Here is a 16,322-nt window from a genome sequence, read left to right as displayed (position 1 = left end):
TCTTCTTTTCTCAAAGCCGAGAATTAGTCACTAATGTTGGAAAAGAAAATTTGGGGAAAAAATGTTGAAAAATAAAATAGGAACAAAACCCCAAGTATCTCACTCCCCTCTCTTTTGTACCATGGCTATTGGGGCAACTTGAATATTGTCATTTCAGTAGATCTTCATAACTTCTTTCTGGCTACTGAGAACCCAATCTGGAGTACAATTTGTAACCTGAAATACGATTCTTAAAGAAACTTTAATAAAAATTCCAGATGCAAACAAAAACTTCTCTCATGCTTTATGCATTATTAAGATGGAGAGGAAGGAAAATGCTATGAACCCACATGTCTTTTTTTCCTTTGAAGGGCATATATATATATATATATATATAGTTGTGATTCTTCTTTTACTGAGTCAACAAGTAGCTTTGATGGAGTAGAACTGATGAGGGATACTTGATGTGACTTTCAAGGGCTGAAAACAGTGCAGGATCAGGCCTTTTATGTCGTCTTTGAAGCCTTATTATTTTAGCACAGTCTGTATCTTGTTGCATAATGTTTTAAGATGTGGTCTGCATCATTATGTAGCGCGTTTTAATTTAGCAACAGATGTGCAGGCTCATATGCCGTTATGGTACATTTTGTTCACTCATATAATAGCAAGTTCCTCAAAATTGTTACCAGTTCTTCAGCGCAAGACTCCTACAGCATGTTATTCTCCTTTTCTGTATGGTGAAGAGCAGAAGAGCTCTTTATTTGCCGTCAGCAGGTGCTAACGTGGGAGTGCCGACTCTCCGTGAAGCACGTTTAACCTCCTGCGTTACTGCCTTCTCTACCCGGCTGCGGCACCCAGTGAGTACACTTTCCCCAGCAGTTTTTGGGGGAAGGCACCAGGTAGGCAGTGGAGGGGCAATACTTTGGTCGTTAGGTTACTGGGCAAAAAAAAAGCGAGTCACCTAGAAAAATAATGCTTATTGCCACCCACGGCATCATCCAGTCATTCCCGCGGAGAGGCCTTAATGCAAAACATCACTGAACGCTCTGCGGCAGCAAAATCATACTAATAACTAGTAAAAGCATTAAACCTAATTAACAATGGTTTTGTAGCAAGAGTCTTGCCCTCACTGTTTTGAGGGTGCTGAGAGTCCATGGGGGGGATGCAGGCTGCTGGGAGCCTGGTACTGAGGTGTAATTTACAGCTGAGGTAGTTCTCCCAGAAATTGGGAAAAAACCTGGGGTTTTTTCCTAGCATCCTATTTCCCATGCAATGGCTGAGAGCATTTAATGGAATGCGAGAAGTCCGAACCCTGGCCACACAGAAACTGCGATTCTTCTTCCCAAGTGTGAGGTTTTACATCCCTCAGGCATTTAAAAAAAAAAAAAAATTAACCTATTTTTTATTTTGGCTAATGAAAATCTATGTTTGTTCTCACTACCCGTATAAATGTTTAATCCTTTTTTGGTTCCTGCTGGGCTATCGGGCTTAATGGTGTCTTGACACTGTGAGTTCCCCATGTTGTTTTATTGTGCTTTAAAAGAAGACATCCAAAAAAAGGATCTCAGGAAGATCGTGTTGTCTGTCCCTTCCCTTCCATGTGCTTCCCTCCCCTGCGGTCGTGCCAGGGCTTTAGAGAGAGGGGAAGGTGATGGGGGCTGAGCAGTGGTATCGCGCTTAAGGTCGTGCCACCGGTGTAGGGAGGAAGGATGACACAGTGTTCGCAAAGTGTTCCTCCTGCATTGTACCATCTCCTTTGTCCACTTCCCTCCCCTGTCATTATCTCTGTGTGTCTCCTTCTTTCTTTCCTCCGTGTTGCCTTTCTTGTGCCGAACTCCGTTTCTCAGCCCCTCCTGTCCTTCCCAAAGGCAGCTGCCGATGTCTGAAATGATCAGCCGTGGAAATGGCCAGCTAGTTCAGAATAGTTAACGCCCGGTGATGCTAATGCAGGGCTTAAACAGTTCACAGCTCTGAGGGGTGTTCTTGCATTGAAATCTCAATTCAAGTGCAATCGAGCTTTCGAAACTCTATGCAAAGGAGGCAGCAGGGAGAGCTGCCCTTGCCATCGGCAGATACTAACTTCACAATTACCGACCACTTGGGCATCCTGGTCTGCTTCCAGCTGAGAGGACGGATGTCCTGCAGTAATCATGAGTACAAAACCTTCTCTGGGAACCTCTCCCCTCCTGGGAGCCTAGGAAATGTCCGACAGTATCATCAAAACATTTGGACTGGATTTTCCCTTGTTTAAGTAAGGAGTGGTACATGTGGAAATCCAGTTTAGATGTGAGGAAGGACAGAAATTTGCCTTTGCTGTTTGGAAATGGGAACTTTTGCAGTTCATGGAGCTAGGAGTTTTCTGTAGTAGGGAACCTCCATTTTGTTGATGCCATATTTCGTAGAGGGTAGAAAATGTAATTGGAAATTGTGAGCAACAGGTTTCTGTCTCCGCTAAGAGTCTGGGGGTATGCACGTGCTTTTTTTGGTTGTTTAGAAGGATGCTTGTATTTGAAGTTAGACGACTACTACTTAACCTACAACCATGTATTCATTGGCAGAAGTGGTGTGTTCGTACCACTTGTTCATTCGCACCTCGAAAGGCAGCATTCGCGGTTTTATTGCATCGTAGCTGATGAGCTGCGTTTTGGGCAGGACTCACAGGCGCGGTTTCGTGATGCTTACCAAAGCCTGTGGCGCTGCAGCGGGGCTGTGCGCTTGCCTTGGCTTCGGTTCATCGTGAAACGGGGTGTAGGGAACCAGCATTCCACTTTCCCGGGGCTGTGCACAGAAAGGGAATGTGCGAGACGTGGTTTTGTCCGGAACGCTGGGAAGAGGGGCTCTTAATCACCTGCTGGGTGCTGCTGTGGTTTGATGGCAATGCCTGTGATGGATGCCCTAAAATATACGTCGCCCATGTTTGTGCTCCTGTGCTACCTACGTATGCCATGGAAAGATGATAAAACAGTGCTAGTTGAGAGAGAGCTTAGAAGACAACACATTCTTCATAAAGTCACCTTTCTCTTGTTTTTGTCTAACGGTGCATTTTATTTCAGAAAATCACCTTTTCTTTCTTTTTGTTTTCCATCGAAAGCAGGAAAAATAAGCCCTAATACAGCTTTCTCTGCTCTCATTTTCTGGCTCATAGATTGTGGTATTTAACGGGCAGTACTAAGAAGCTTTTTAAATGTGTTACGTCAGGATTGTTTTTTTCCTAAAACATTGTATTTAAGTACGTTCCTTCTTTAAATAAATAAATAACTGCTGGGCTATCATCGTGTCCGAGGGTTTTCAAGAAAATTTACATTTTGAAAGACACTGTTGGAGGCTAACACGGCCATGCAATTACTGTATGTAAATCACTTCACTTGTTTCCTAATCTTGCTGAAGATGAAGTACAATTTTTGTGCGTGCCCCCCTCTCTCTCAAATTTCCTCATACAATGAGGTTTTCATGTATTTTAATTGCTGACCACGATTTTTGTTCTGCCTAGCCTGATTGTATTTATTTTATTGTGGGGGACATTTAGCCTTGCAATTGTTTTGAGATTGGGTTGGATGGAGAAATCATTGAGGATAGATTGAAGTTGGGTGTGCAACTAATTGCGTCCTTCCTCCCACAAATGGAAGAACTGCTTTCTTAATTATAGCTTCATACGAAGGCTGGGGAATATCCGCTTGTTTCTGTGCCCTGCACATCTGCTTTTTTCCATTTTATCCATCCCTGCCAAATCCTGCTCGGCAGCTCCTGCCACATTTTTAATAAGTCTTCTGAGTTGGGCTTTTATTGCTGGTTGATATCATCATGGACACCTGTCAGATAAAGATGGAATAGTTAACTTCATTAGGAAGGAGTTCATTCATGGGCATTACATTAAGCTGTGTGGGATTCTGATAATATGAGCAGTAATTTCTCTGATTGTTATTAGTTTCTTTTGTAGAAAGTTTTCCTCCAGGGAGTAATGCAGGGAATTGAGACGGCAGGAGTAAAAAACTTTAATGGACGCATTTGTCCATCAGAGAATGCACTCTGTCAAAATTAAATACACTTTGCATATTGATTTTGTTTGGGAAGAAAAGGAGAAAGGAGTTGCAGCCCCTACATAATGAACCATTTGAGCATTTTCAGAACAAAATGATAACTTTTTTTCTCCTGACATGACTTTTTTAGAACCTGATGTTTCTCCCTGAAAGTGGAGTGGGATGTAATAGAGGCAAAAATCCATGTGTATACTTTTAAATGTTGCTCATGGAAATGCTGTTAGCAACTCTGGCTTTAGCTACACTAACAGTTTAATTTTTGTTGTAAGAAATATTTTGACTGTAGCAAGCTTCTGCCTCTGGAATGGAAGTTTTCTGCTTCTTTTAGAATGTTGCATTAATTATTAATGTGAGTGGGAATCGTGCTCTTTAGCATCCCTATGTTTAAAAAAAATCAATTAATTATTGCTATAAATCTCAGAGATTATGCTGCAGTTGCGCTGCTGGGAAATTGGCCATTAACTACCAGGAAATCGCCTATCTTCCCTTAGTCAGAATTCAGTTGTACCAACACAACCCTTTTCCTTTTATAAATTAACTATCAATGTGATGCATAATTGATAACCATTTATAATAATAACAATAATCTCCATGAAATTCTCATCTCGGTATGCAGCGGCTTTGTTAGAGCCTTTACCCCTCGCATGCTCAGCCTAGCCTATTGCATTTGTTAACTGTGTTTTCTGGGAAGTTATTGCTTCACTGGCGTGGTTTTAAGAGAGCCGTACGCTGTTGCAGAGGAATAAAATGCAAGGTAGAAAAGCCTGACCAGACCATGTGAATATGAAGAACCTGAAGTGTTTTGAGAGGATGGGTTAAGTGTTGCTATCGCTGCTGTACAGAAGGGGAAGCAGAAGTCGAGGTTACAGATGCTGCCCAAGGTCAACTTTTGGACATCAGCCTGGATTTTCCTGGTTCGCGGTGTCTTCTTGTGTGCCCTGTGTTATGTGAACCCAGCGGTTTTTTAGTTTGTCATGAAAATTTTGCTTGCAGATAATGCAGTGTGAAAACGCACCTACCATGGAGGAGCTATTTGGGGGTCAGTTTGAATGAGTGGTACCAAGTTTGTGGTTATTGCTGGCTTTTCAGAATTTATTTATTTTTTCAACCCTTTCTAGTACTTTGTAGGCAGAGTGGTTGAGACTTTGCAGAACGATACAGATGGCCACTCAGGAGAAGATTTCTTGCTGTGCTTGCGCTCGTGCCTGTCTTCCTCTTCCCCTTCTCTCCTTGCAAGGCCTCTGAAAACGTGGTGGTGTTTTGCTTTGTTTCTAGAAATCACAGCTTTCCACTAATTCTGCTCTTTCGGTGCTTTTAAGTGGGCTTAAAAGGGTGGTGGATGGCTGGTCGGGGGCCAGAGCCTCTTGAGTGGTGTCCATCCCTGGAAGGTTTGTAGCTCTTATCATTGTCATGTCTCTGGTACTGTAGCATAACTCGGTAAAAAATTAGTGCATGTAGCGTTGAATTGTTTGAATTCAGTTGTCAGCGTGAGGTCTTTTCTTGTATGTCTTGATTCATGAATACTGTTGTGGAACTTGCTTTGAGAAACTCATACTTGGATTTTACAACAAAGCTGTTGGGTAAAAGAGCCACGACAGCACATTCAGGGTCTGTAGTCTGAGCTCAGGTCGGAGCGTTCGGGGATTAAATGAACCTTTGGCTCTCTGTAGGAACAAAAGCATCAGACCTGAGAGGATCCATCGAGGGTCTTCCTCTGTGTCACCAAAATGCAGAAAAGCCTGCAGCTGTTGTCCCTTTGTAGAGCATCGCTTATAAATCAGCCACACATACCGCTTTATGGGTTGCTTATTTCATCGGCGTTTAAAAGTCTGTGTGCTAGAAATGGCAGCTCTGGCACCCAAAGTTTAATGTTAGCCCTTGAAGTATGAAGGTAAGGACAGGCTACGGTGACAGCTGGAATATGTATCAAGGTCTAGTTGAAAAATCAAGGTCCATTGATGACTTTTACAGGGCAAGGCTTAAATAAGACATGAAAGTGGTTTGTGTGTGTGTATGTGTGTGAAAGTACTGGAAAAGCAAAAGCTACTTTCCCTTTTTCATATACTCTCTAATAATCTTTCAGTGTCTGTGAGCCTACAAAATAGCTTAATGGATTTTATTTGCTAGGAATAGATTTTTAAGACAGAAATAAAACTGGGAAGGCAGTTCTCTTGTACAAAGCTGGTTTTTCTGATCGCAGGGAAGATAAAGAGGCTGTAAGCTTGATTTGCAGTGTAAGATGTGTGACTGGTGGGACGATGGGGTTGGAAGGACTAAACTCGCAGCTGTCCTTTCAGAAACCTCCTCTGCTGTTGGGGACGGGTAGGTCTCACCAGGTGTGCTAGAAATCCTAATGAATCCTTTCATTTCTCTGCAGGATCGACAGTGGCGGTATGCACGCCGACTCCTGTGAATTTTCCTAAGTTCCTGGGGGACTGCTTTGCTTTTTGAATCAGAAAGTTACAAAATACCGTCAAGAATGGCACTTGTGGATAAACACAAAGTCAAGCGGCAGCGACTGGACAGAATTTGTGAAGGTAAGAGCATGCTCCAGGTTTTCTATAGAAGCTGACAGATGGTTTAGGTAGAATATCTAATTTTTCCTTGTTTTTACAGTGCTTAGACATAAAGAGAACCAGATCCAGGACTAGATTCGCTGTCCTCTCTGTTGGCTCAAAATACAGTCATACTGTTGTTGAAATTTTGGGAAAGGATATACTGGTTACTCATTTGAAAGACATCTGTAGTCCTGTGAACAGGATTTTTGTTTAATTACCAGGTTTTCTCCTTTTATCCTAATTTCTACTGAAATGATCTAGTCAGTCCCAATTTGAAACATAGCTTAAATTTATACTGTCTTTAGAAAAGGGTTGTGCTCTGTTAAATGTGGTGCTTTCTGGAGGTCTCCTCTGGCCAGAGAAAGGCAGGACGCAGAGGCTGGAGCCATAACTCTTCCTCCCCTTCCCACTCTGGGCAGTGCCAGTTGCAGTGTCCAAGACAAGTGTCACTCAGGGGGTGTGAAAGTAGGCGATCTCCTGTAATATTGACTATCATCCTATAAGAAATAGATGGAAAATTTAAAAGTTGCTGTTGAAGTATTTCTTATGGTTTTGGGCGTATTGTTGGAACAGCTTTTCTTTCGTTGGTGTGTGGCGATAAGGCAGATTTGCTGTAAATCATTCTTTATTAATAGTAAGTTAGAGTGTCACAGCACAGGTGACTTTTACCTTTGTCCTGGTTTTGGCTGGGATAGAGTTAATTTTCTTTCTAGTAGGTGGTACAGTGCTATGTTTTGAATTCAGTATGAGAATAACGTGACAACACACTGATGTTTTCAGTTGTTGCCAAGCAGTGTTTATACCAAGTCCAGGATTTTTCAGCTTCTGATACCCAGCCAGCAAGAAGGCTGGAGGGGCACAAGAAGTTGGGAGGGGACGCAGCCAGGACAGCTGATCCCAACTGGCCAAAGAGGTATTCCATACCATGTGACGTCATGACCAGTATATAAACTGGGAGGAGTTGGCCGGGGGGCGCAGATCGCTGCGCTGGAACTAACTGGGCATCGGTCAGCGGGTGGTGAGCAATTGCATTGTGCATCACTTGCTTTTTATATTCCAATCCTTTTATTATTATTATTGTAATTTTATTACTGTTACTATTATCATTATTCTTTTCTTCCTTTCTGTTCTATTAAACTGTTCTTATCTCAACCACTTTTTTCCCAATCCTCTCCCCCATCCCACTGGGTAGGGGGGGAAGCGAGTGAGCAGCCTCATGGTGCTTAGTTGCTGGCTGGGGTTAAACACAACAACCTTCTATTTCGATTTTCCAACAGAAAAAGTTTTTAGGTAATGTTTTCTATTGCAGCTCACATAGTGTAAGTTAGTTACGATAGAAATGAAGTGATGGCAAACAAGCTCTGCCTTTTTGGTGTACGCTCTGATAATTCTCCTATGCAGACCAACACTCGTGCAAGTTTTACCATCAGCAGCGAAAGCAGAACGGAGTGTCATTTTAGGAAGAATATCTGAAGTTATGTCTTTTACAGAGTTCCAGTGTTCATCTGCTCTTACAGAGATGGGTAGTGGCCTGCAGGGTAACAATTTGCAGTATTACGTGAATGCCAATGAGGTGAAATAGGTTTTGCTTGTGGATGAAAGCGCGGAGCTCACAGGGGAGTTGTACTGCGTGTGTTCGAGCAAAATGTGTGGGGCTTTGTGGAGTTTCTAGTGAGTGTAAAATGCTGATCTGCAGGACAGGGTGGTTTTTGCCTTGATTTTTTGTGTTATATATTGCTTACTCTAGCATGCCAAATTAACACTCCTTTGCTGTTGCTTTAAACTTGTCATGAGTTACTTTGTTCTATTAATTTTGCTCTGTTAATTTTGGAGGGGGGAGGCAAAGCAGAGAAGGTAAGGGTTAGAAAGTAGTATCCAGGGTACACTGCGATGTGGAGCTGCATATTTCTCCTATTGAATGTCATAAACGCTCAGGTGTAGTACGCTATCTCATCTTCAAAATTTACTTTGAACTTGACTTAAAAGACTTGTATCAGCTGAGCCTGGATTTTCAAAAGCTGCCTTCCCAGTTTGATGTTTACTATCAGATCTAGTTGCTGAGTGTACAAGAAATTCAAAACGATCATACGACAAACCTGCTAACGGAGCTTTAGATGTGATTGAAGTTCAGATTATTTTCCTCTGATATATGAGCTTTTTTCTTCTTTCTTGGTCAAAAGATATTCTTTTCTAATCTGTAAATGTGCAGAAGACAACTTTTTTAAGTATACTTTGTCATTTGCCACTTGTTTTGTGATTTTATTGAAACGATGGGATACACCGTTGTAAGACACTGTTGTGTTGTATTTATAAGCAACAGATTAGGACTGAGTGTAAGCAACATTGTAAAAATTACCTTGAAAAATACAAAAAGCTTACGATTTTCCAAAATACTAGACTTGTAGGCCAGCGGTATACTATACCGGCATCTCTGATGGTTATTTTTTATAATAGGCTCCTAATTGTGGATTATAGCATAGTAAAGCAGTGAAGAGGGGCCATTCCAGTTACTGTGAAAACACACTTTGAAAAAAAAAGGAGCATTTCTCTTGGTTTTGTCATGAAAGGTATATGGAGTAATCAGTGAATGATGATGAGAAATTAGGGAACTACTTCAGCAGACTGAGGAGAGAAGTCTTTGCTAACAGAATGGTGTTCAGTAAGAAGAATCTCTACCGCTCCATCAAGCCGAGTGCAATGTGGTGCAAAGAACTTGCTTTTAATGTGTTCCTGTTCTGTGCAAGCACTTGTGCAGCTTTTCTCTTTAAACAAGTGGACGGGATACAAAGCTATATTTTCCTGATGAAAAACTAAATGTGTTGTAGTACATAGGTGGATTTCTGTGCTTTTTATGAAGTTGCATATACTGTACCATCCCTTTTTACTATTCGCAACACAAACCCTTGGAGAGTTTGCTAGGGAACGGACTTTATTCCATGCAGCAGGATGGTGGCAGGTCTGGAGGTGAAATATCCTCAGGCTGCATGTTGTAATCCCTATCCACAGTGCCAACCGGATTCTTCTTCATACAGGCTTACTAAAAACATAACTAGTCACATGTTGAGGGAAATAGCTTACAAACTGCTGCGGTATTAAAAGAGTATATTAAGAAGCTGCAGTGTTTGTATTACTCTGTTAAACGTGCATCTGGCATGGAAAAATAATCCAAGCTGTACAAGGAGGTGGTATCTTTGAAAATGCTGGTTCATAGACTTTATAGGCAGGTTTATGAGTCTTCCAGGAAGAGAAGTAGTTCAGTCGCATTGCATTACTCAGCTTGACCAATTTCTCTGTTGGTTTTTTTTTTTAATATATAGTTATGACATCTTTGTGTGACGGCGTTACTTTTTGCTCTAAGCAGGTTGCTTTGAAGAGGTGAGCTTTTGGCACCAGGTAACAGATTTTGCTCTATAGAAAAATACAGGTGGGATAAAGGTGCAGACTTGAGGGGATAAAGAAATTTTAGGGCAACAGCCTGCAGTAAAGACATTCAGAGTAGTCTGTTAAGAATTAAGTGGGTTTGTGATGCCCGTCTGAATGAAGCTAAGTCGGAGTGTGCTCGCAGTGATCTTGGCTTACCCATTTCTTTCTTTTCTGATTGTCCCAGGGACTTTGGGTGCCTGTTCTGTAATTGGATCCATGTGGGTGGAAAGATGTACCCAGTGAATGGCTGGGGCTTTTGAAAATAATATATGCAGAGCGGTTTACATAATTCCTGTTTGTGGAATTGTGTCTAATTACGTAGCGGGTCAAAATATGCTTTAGAGGTGGAGCTGCTGGTGCTGTGTTTAGTTAGACTTGTCCAGCACCCCCTAGTTCAGATACTGTTCCCATTAGTTTGTAATTTTGCCGCATTTTAAATTTGTTTGAGCTGAAATTTTCCATTCCATTATGAGTTTTCACCTCGGGGTGAATTAAAAAAAAAAAAAAAAGTTCCAGCCAAAATTGTGGAGCCGTGTCTGAGTGGGAGATGGAGAGGGATGTTGTTTTTGCTGTGTTTGAAACAAAGCAGAGCCGCAATCCTGCAGCCGTACAGCGTGGAAGCCGCGGTACCCGCCTGCTCCGTTTCAGATAAAACAGGTCTGAATTTTGCAGCAGAGTTGCCATGATGTCAGGAGCGTGCCTGTTATTTTTCCCAAATTTGGGGCAATTTCTCAGCCTTTGAAAGAAGTGAAGCGAGCGCAGCTAACGCAGCTGAAGGTTGTGTCGTGTGCTCTGTAACGCTCCTCTGGGCGCAGGGGCGGTGGGTGCGAGGCAGGGACCTCCGCCAGAACGCAGGCATGCAAAGGGGGAGCAGCAGGGTGAGGTGAAGATGAGCGCGGAGTAAATCGGAGGAAGGAGGCAGGACAGAGCCTGCGTGAGGAAAGGGAGAGCAGGACCTCAGGCAACTGGCCCTCAAACTTAGGCGCTGTGAGAAGTAAGGTTCCCCTTCTATCCTTCATGACCGCCCTGATTTTAATTTGTTATGACGGTCTCCAATTGCGTGATCCTACAGGTATGTGTGTTATTTCTCCTTGTCTTGTAAGCCTGGTGGTTTCCTCCTGCTCTTCCTCAGTGCTCCCTGCCTCCTCTGCCTCCCTCTGGGCAGCAGAAAGGGAGTGAAGCTCCAGGTTGATGAGAAACCTTGGCAGGCCCTGCTAAGATGACAGAATGTAGGCAAGATGTGCAACATCGCTGATTTTCCTTGCTGTTTCGCTGAAGGGAAGGTTCAGGAACATAATCTGGCCACAGACAGATTGTGTCTCTGGCTGGGCAGCACCGTGGTCAAGGGGGCTTGTTGCAGCGTGCGACTCTCACAGCAGCGATTTCAAACCATCAGTGGCAATAACCCTCAGGGCAGAAGCTCACCTGCCTTTCTTTTAGGAAACAACAACAGTGGGAGATTAGGTGTAATTTTTTCTGTGCTACCTGTGGCAGAACAAGGTGTGCAGCAATGCTTCCAAGAAACCCCAAGCTCAGAAGACCGTGGCACTCCTGGCACATGGCATCCATCGCTCCCGTGGGGCTCCGGTGCCCGCACGAGGCATTCCCGTGCAAGGAAATAACTTGAAGCATCACTTCTGCTGCCCAGTCTGCTGCTTGCTCAGCTGTTCTTTATCCTGTGCTTCTGTGAATATGGTTAAAAAAATATTAAATAATACCAGAAGCTAGACAGGGAGTGAGGAGCAGCCCTCTGCAGTTGCTGGCAGTGGCTTTGGGAACAGTCTGGCTGGGAAGCCAGAGGAGAAGCTGCTATGGCAGTATGCAAGGTTGCGTTGTCATTTTCTCATGAAATGTAGAAACTTAATGGGGACAAGGCAGTAGCGGTGGCACATCCAGGATGCAGGATGGCAGTGTCTTGTCTGTGTGTAAAACAGGGGTTTCCCAACACCACTCAATTCCTCTCTGATGATCCCAAGTGCTGCCTCTGCTCCATACCATTGCAACTGCGCTAGCTTGCCGTCTTCAACACCGTTGCCATGAAATTTTAATGCTTGTCTTTAAAGTTTGCACTGACATTTGTGAGTCAGTTGAGCTTTCAACACATGCCCCAAAAGTGGCAGCCCTTAGATGAACAAGAAGCAAAGAGAAAAAAAAATTGCAAGGCCAAGTGAGCCCAGACATTTTCTGATAAGAGTTTTTCTTCAGTATTTGTCGTTATCCAGTGGGAAATCATGTCCTTACGCATCAGTTTGTGCCACTAAAGCTGTCTGTACTTTGCAAAATGGCAGAACTGTTTGCAGTGCCAAGCAAGCCATTCATATTCTTTGTTTTCTTTTAGGTCCTTTGATATGTCTAATGGCCAATAAACGCCAGCAGAGTCACATAATACTTTTCAGTGCCTAATGCATGAGTCTCTCAGCTTTTTGACTTACTGACTTATATTCTGAGTGGCACCCTAGTGTCCTCTTTGGACGAGACTTCTCTGGTGCTACCCATAATTAAGATTTCCTGAAAGAATTCCTCAAGTATTTACCTTCCAGTCACTATCGTATCTATGTGTGGTCTTGACCCTCGCAGACCCTTGTTTATCCGTGGGAGTGGGACACCATGGCGGCTACTGATGCCTCTTGGATAGGTCTGAGTCCTTTGATGCAATAGTTCACCTTGAAAACCTTGAATAAGCACCTTCCTGTGATACACCAACCGGTTGGGATGGTGGTTTTCTCTCCGTTCTCATGTTTCCCCATTGATTCTGTGGCTATTCAAAGGAAAAGGAACAGAAGCCCTTAAACGACGTACTTGCATTTTCAGGCTGAAGCAGGAAACTCGGGATGAACTAGGAAATGCCTTTGTACCTCCAGCAGCCAGTTCATATGATTGGTCCTTATTTGTTTGTTTGCAGTGGTGTCTGCTGTTTGCTGGATTTTGACCAAGCCCTTGTTAAGGAGGGTGTCCGCTCTGAAGCGTTCACAGCATAGAGCACCTGATGGTTAAAACAAATGTGATCTGAAAAGGAGCTGGTGTTAGCAGCTGCTGCTCAGAGCAAAATCCGCATGTCCTGCAGCAGTCGGGAGACAACGTGGCTGCACATCCATGCATGTGTCTGGTCATCGCTCCGAATTACAGAGTTGGAGAACTCTCCCAGCTGCAGTCGCTGAACCATCCACAAATAACCCAACAACCAAAAATCTGGAGAATTTTCTGCTGGGTTAGTAGTCTGGGTTTCTCGCTGAAGGTCCAGCAGGATGTGGGGAGGGTGCTGGGAGCACGATGTGAGCGAAGCGGGGAGCGGAGGAGGTGGGAGAAGGGTGGTAGCACTGGTGGGAGCCTAAAGGAAAGGTTGGAAGGAAAGGGTTTTTGCAAAGGTTGGAAATGGTGGAAGGAATTTGGGGAAGAAACAGATGGTTTCATCATCAACAAAGTTATCATATTGGCCGTGGCTGCATGGGGCTGGTTAAGTCATTTCAAGGGTGGACAGAAATTCTGTATTCCATAGTTCCACCTGTGATGGAAGTCTAGGCAAACCATATCCAGTAATATTTGAATAAATATACTATGTAATGCTAGAGCCTCTGGTAAATACAAACCTGGATCTATGGCAGGGGTGCTTTTTACCTGCTGTTTATTTCAGTTTCTTTTCCATAAAAGTGGACTTAATATTCACACTGTCAATTATTGCTTGTGGTGCACTTTCTTATCGTTAAAAAAAAAACAAACGAGCCTCAACAGAAGTGCCCCTGAAGAATTGTAATGGTTCTGGCTTTTCAGCAGTATTTGAACACTGTGTCCTTGAGGTTTGGGCAAACACACCACTAACAGCAGAATACGGAATAGGTTCTCATTCAACAACTACAGTCCATTCACACTGAAAAATAGAGGAACCTTGCTTGTGGAGGCAGATGGGAAAATGTACTTAAAAACTACAAGGCAGTCAAAATGAAAGTTGTACAAGCAACCTGAATTCTGGCATCCTCTCATTTTCCAAGCCTTAGTGTTTTGTTAACATGGTATTGTCTAGGAAATAATCAGTTATAAGACATTGCGGTACGTGTAATGCCAGAAAATGAATTGTTTCAATGCTCACCATCTCTCTTCCAGACCATTGCATGTGTGAGGGTCTCAGGAGTGACTGGGCAACTCTGGAATGGGGCTGCCTCCAGTTCTTGCTCCTTTGTATAATGTAACAGTGGCCAAAATGAGTAAGTTTGATATTTGGGTGGAGGAATTTTCTTCCATTCTTGCCAATTTGAATGCCAAGTAGCATCTGATAATACTTATTTTTACTGCTTAGAAATAGAATCCTATTATCTCAGGAAATTCTTATCACCACTAGTCATTTGATGAGAAACAATGAGTTAAAGATGATATCAAGTGTGGAAGAAACTGCTTGTCCTGAGTAAAAGTGACTTATTTAGAATAAATATAGACCTTCTTTTTTATAGTGGATATGAGTTTCTTTGTTCCATGAATATAAAACACAGTACAAGGATTTCCCCCCCCTGCAATAAAGCTTTTTTATTTTTTTTTTAAGTTTCCACCTCAAAGCACATAAACCATCAGGCTTTTAAGGAAGACTCGCTTACCACATTTTGCCTAGAGAGCAGGCAGAGTTAGCTTGTCAGATCCTCTGCCGTTGCACCCTGTGCTGAATTATGCTAACTGAAGATTTGTCTGGCTGCTCCTAATGTTTTGCTCTTCTTAGAGTCCATATGGAGTTCTTTGACCTTTCTGGAGGTTTCAAAAAATCACTCCAAATTCACACAAAAGCTGGATTACACCTCATTTTTCCAATCTGGGCAGTGAAAAGTGTGCCATCCAGCAGTGCTCTTGATTACCCATTCGCTGATAGAGGCATGGCAGGTTTGGGAGTTACTTGTCATTAATAGGTTTTGTTAAAATTCTAAGATTTTTACAAAATTGGACAGAATCCTATGGATGAAGAAAGTTCAAGCAACCTTAGTGGGTTCACAGACATTATTGAAGCTTATTGACCTTATTCCATGATTTTGAACCCTTTTGCTGTACTGAATCAAGAACACTGTATATTTCTAAGTGGAATTCTTCTGCTTTGTGATGGAGCGACTGTGTATCTCATATCTACAGGTATGCTGTTGTCTGTACGGCATGGAGGCACAGGCTGCTCAAGTACTCTTGCAGTTCTGTGTAGATTTTTTTTCTATACATTCACTTATATGCAGTCTATCTCCTGTGACATGCCACAGAGAGATGTGCATGACAAGATGTAGGACTTGAGCCAGACATGAAGCCAGCCTGACAAAATCCCCTAGGCATCCAGTAAAGAGTAAGACACATTTAGATAAGGTTACAGACAAAAATTTCAATAATTTGGTATGCAACCTTTTTTTGTAATAGATATGTGACTCAAGCTATTGCAAGAAGGAGGGCTCCCTTTTCCCTGAGACTTGAGTGCTGTATGCACAGAAATAAGAAAAAATACTTCTGTTCTCCTTGCGTTTAAGGCCACATTTATGGTAACTTAATATGTGTCTAACTCTTAATTCTGCCTTGTATTTTTCCATTTTCCCCAGCCTTAAGACAAGGTTCCATGTAACACACTTTATAACTTCATGTCGTTAATTAAGAAACAATTACAGCTGATGACTTCAATACCATCAACTTAATTTTCGTCCTTACCACATTTCCCATTTAAATTAACTGGTTTAGGGATTAACATGTTGTCATCATATCTGTTTTTTTTCTCCTTACTCTAAATCCTCCCCCGCATTTAAAGATTACTCAGAAAAATGATAATATCCCCAGAATATGCAAGGAGAAGCCATGTTAAGGAGTTGTTGGAGTGGTGGCCGCGGGGCAACCCGGTCGCCTGTTCCCGAGCTCCAGAATTTGGGAGTGCTGCAGAAGCCGTCTCCAGCATCCAGGGGGTGGAAGTTGGCTGCTTTACCTCTTCCAAATATGTGATGGAAAATGTCCTCAGGGACAGATGAGAACAGGATGGATTTTCCTTCAAAATACCAGAAAACAACTCGTATCTAACTCCTAAGTTAGAATCTTTCAAGGACTGATGACGTTTGGATCTGGACCAGGCTTTTAGGTTTGATTCTGATTCTACTGAATATTTACTGGTAAATATTTTGACAGGAGTAGGACATCTGGCTATACTAAAATAAAGCTGCAGAGAAACACATTACATGACTTCTCTTTTATATTTTTTGGTATCCACAAACAGATGTAATGGATCGAAGTGCCAAAACAGTGAAGGTTTTCATTATGTCTTTTATATCTGAGAGCTTTCTTCAAAGAGCAAGTTTTCTAGAGTTGGTTGTGCATTTTTGTTGCCTTAAAA

The 16,322-nt window shown here is 42.5% G+C and overlaps 1 protein-coding gene across 3 annotated transcripts in view; it reads left to right on the top strand.

Moving 5' to 3' along the window:
• The window catches only part of CTBP2 (C-terminal binding protein 2), a 142,800-nt gene that overhangs the window by 73,065 nt on the left and 53,413 nt on the right, over positions 1-16,322 (top strand). For 2 of the 3 annotated variants that reach the window (XM_075026586.1, XM_075026587.1), the window contains exon 2: positions 6,394-6,553. In XM_075026586.1, the coding sequence (XP_074882687.1) occupies positions 6,496-6,553 (58 nt within the window). In that variant the 5' untranslated portion in view covers positions 6,394-6,495. Of the gene's footprint in view, positions 1-856; positions 879-6,393; positions 6,554-16,322 lie in introns of those variants that run through there. The other variant, XM_075026590.1, reaches the window with a different exon arrangement.

This window comes from Buteo buteo, chromosome 4 (assembly GCF_964188355.1).
Source record: "Buteo buteo chromosome 4, bButBut1.hap1.1, whole genome shotgun sequence".
In the NCBI taxonomy this organism is placed as follows: domain Eukaryota; kingdom Metazoa; phylum Chordata; class Aves; order Accipitriformes; family Accipitridae; genus Buteo; species Buteo buteo.
This window is presented reverse-complemented; position numbering and strand designations above follow the sequence as displayed.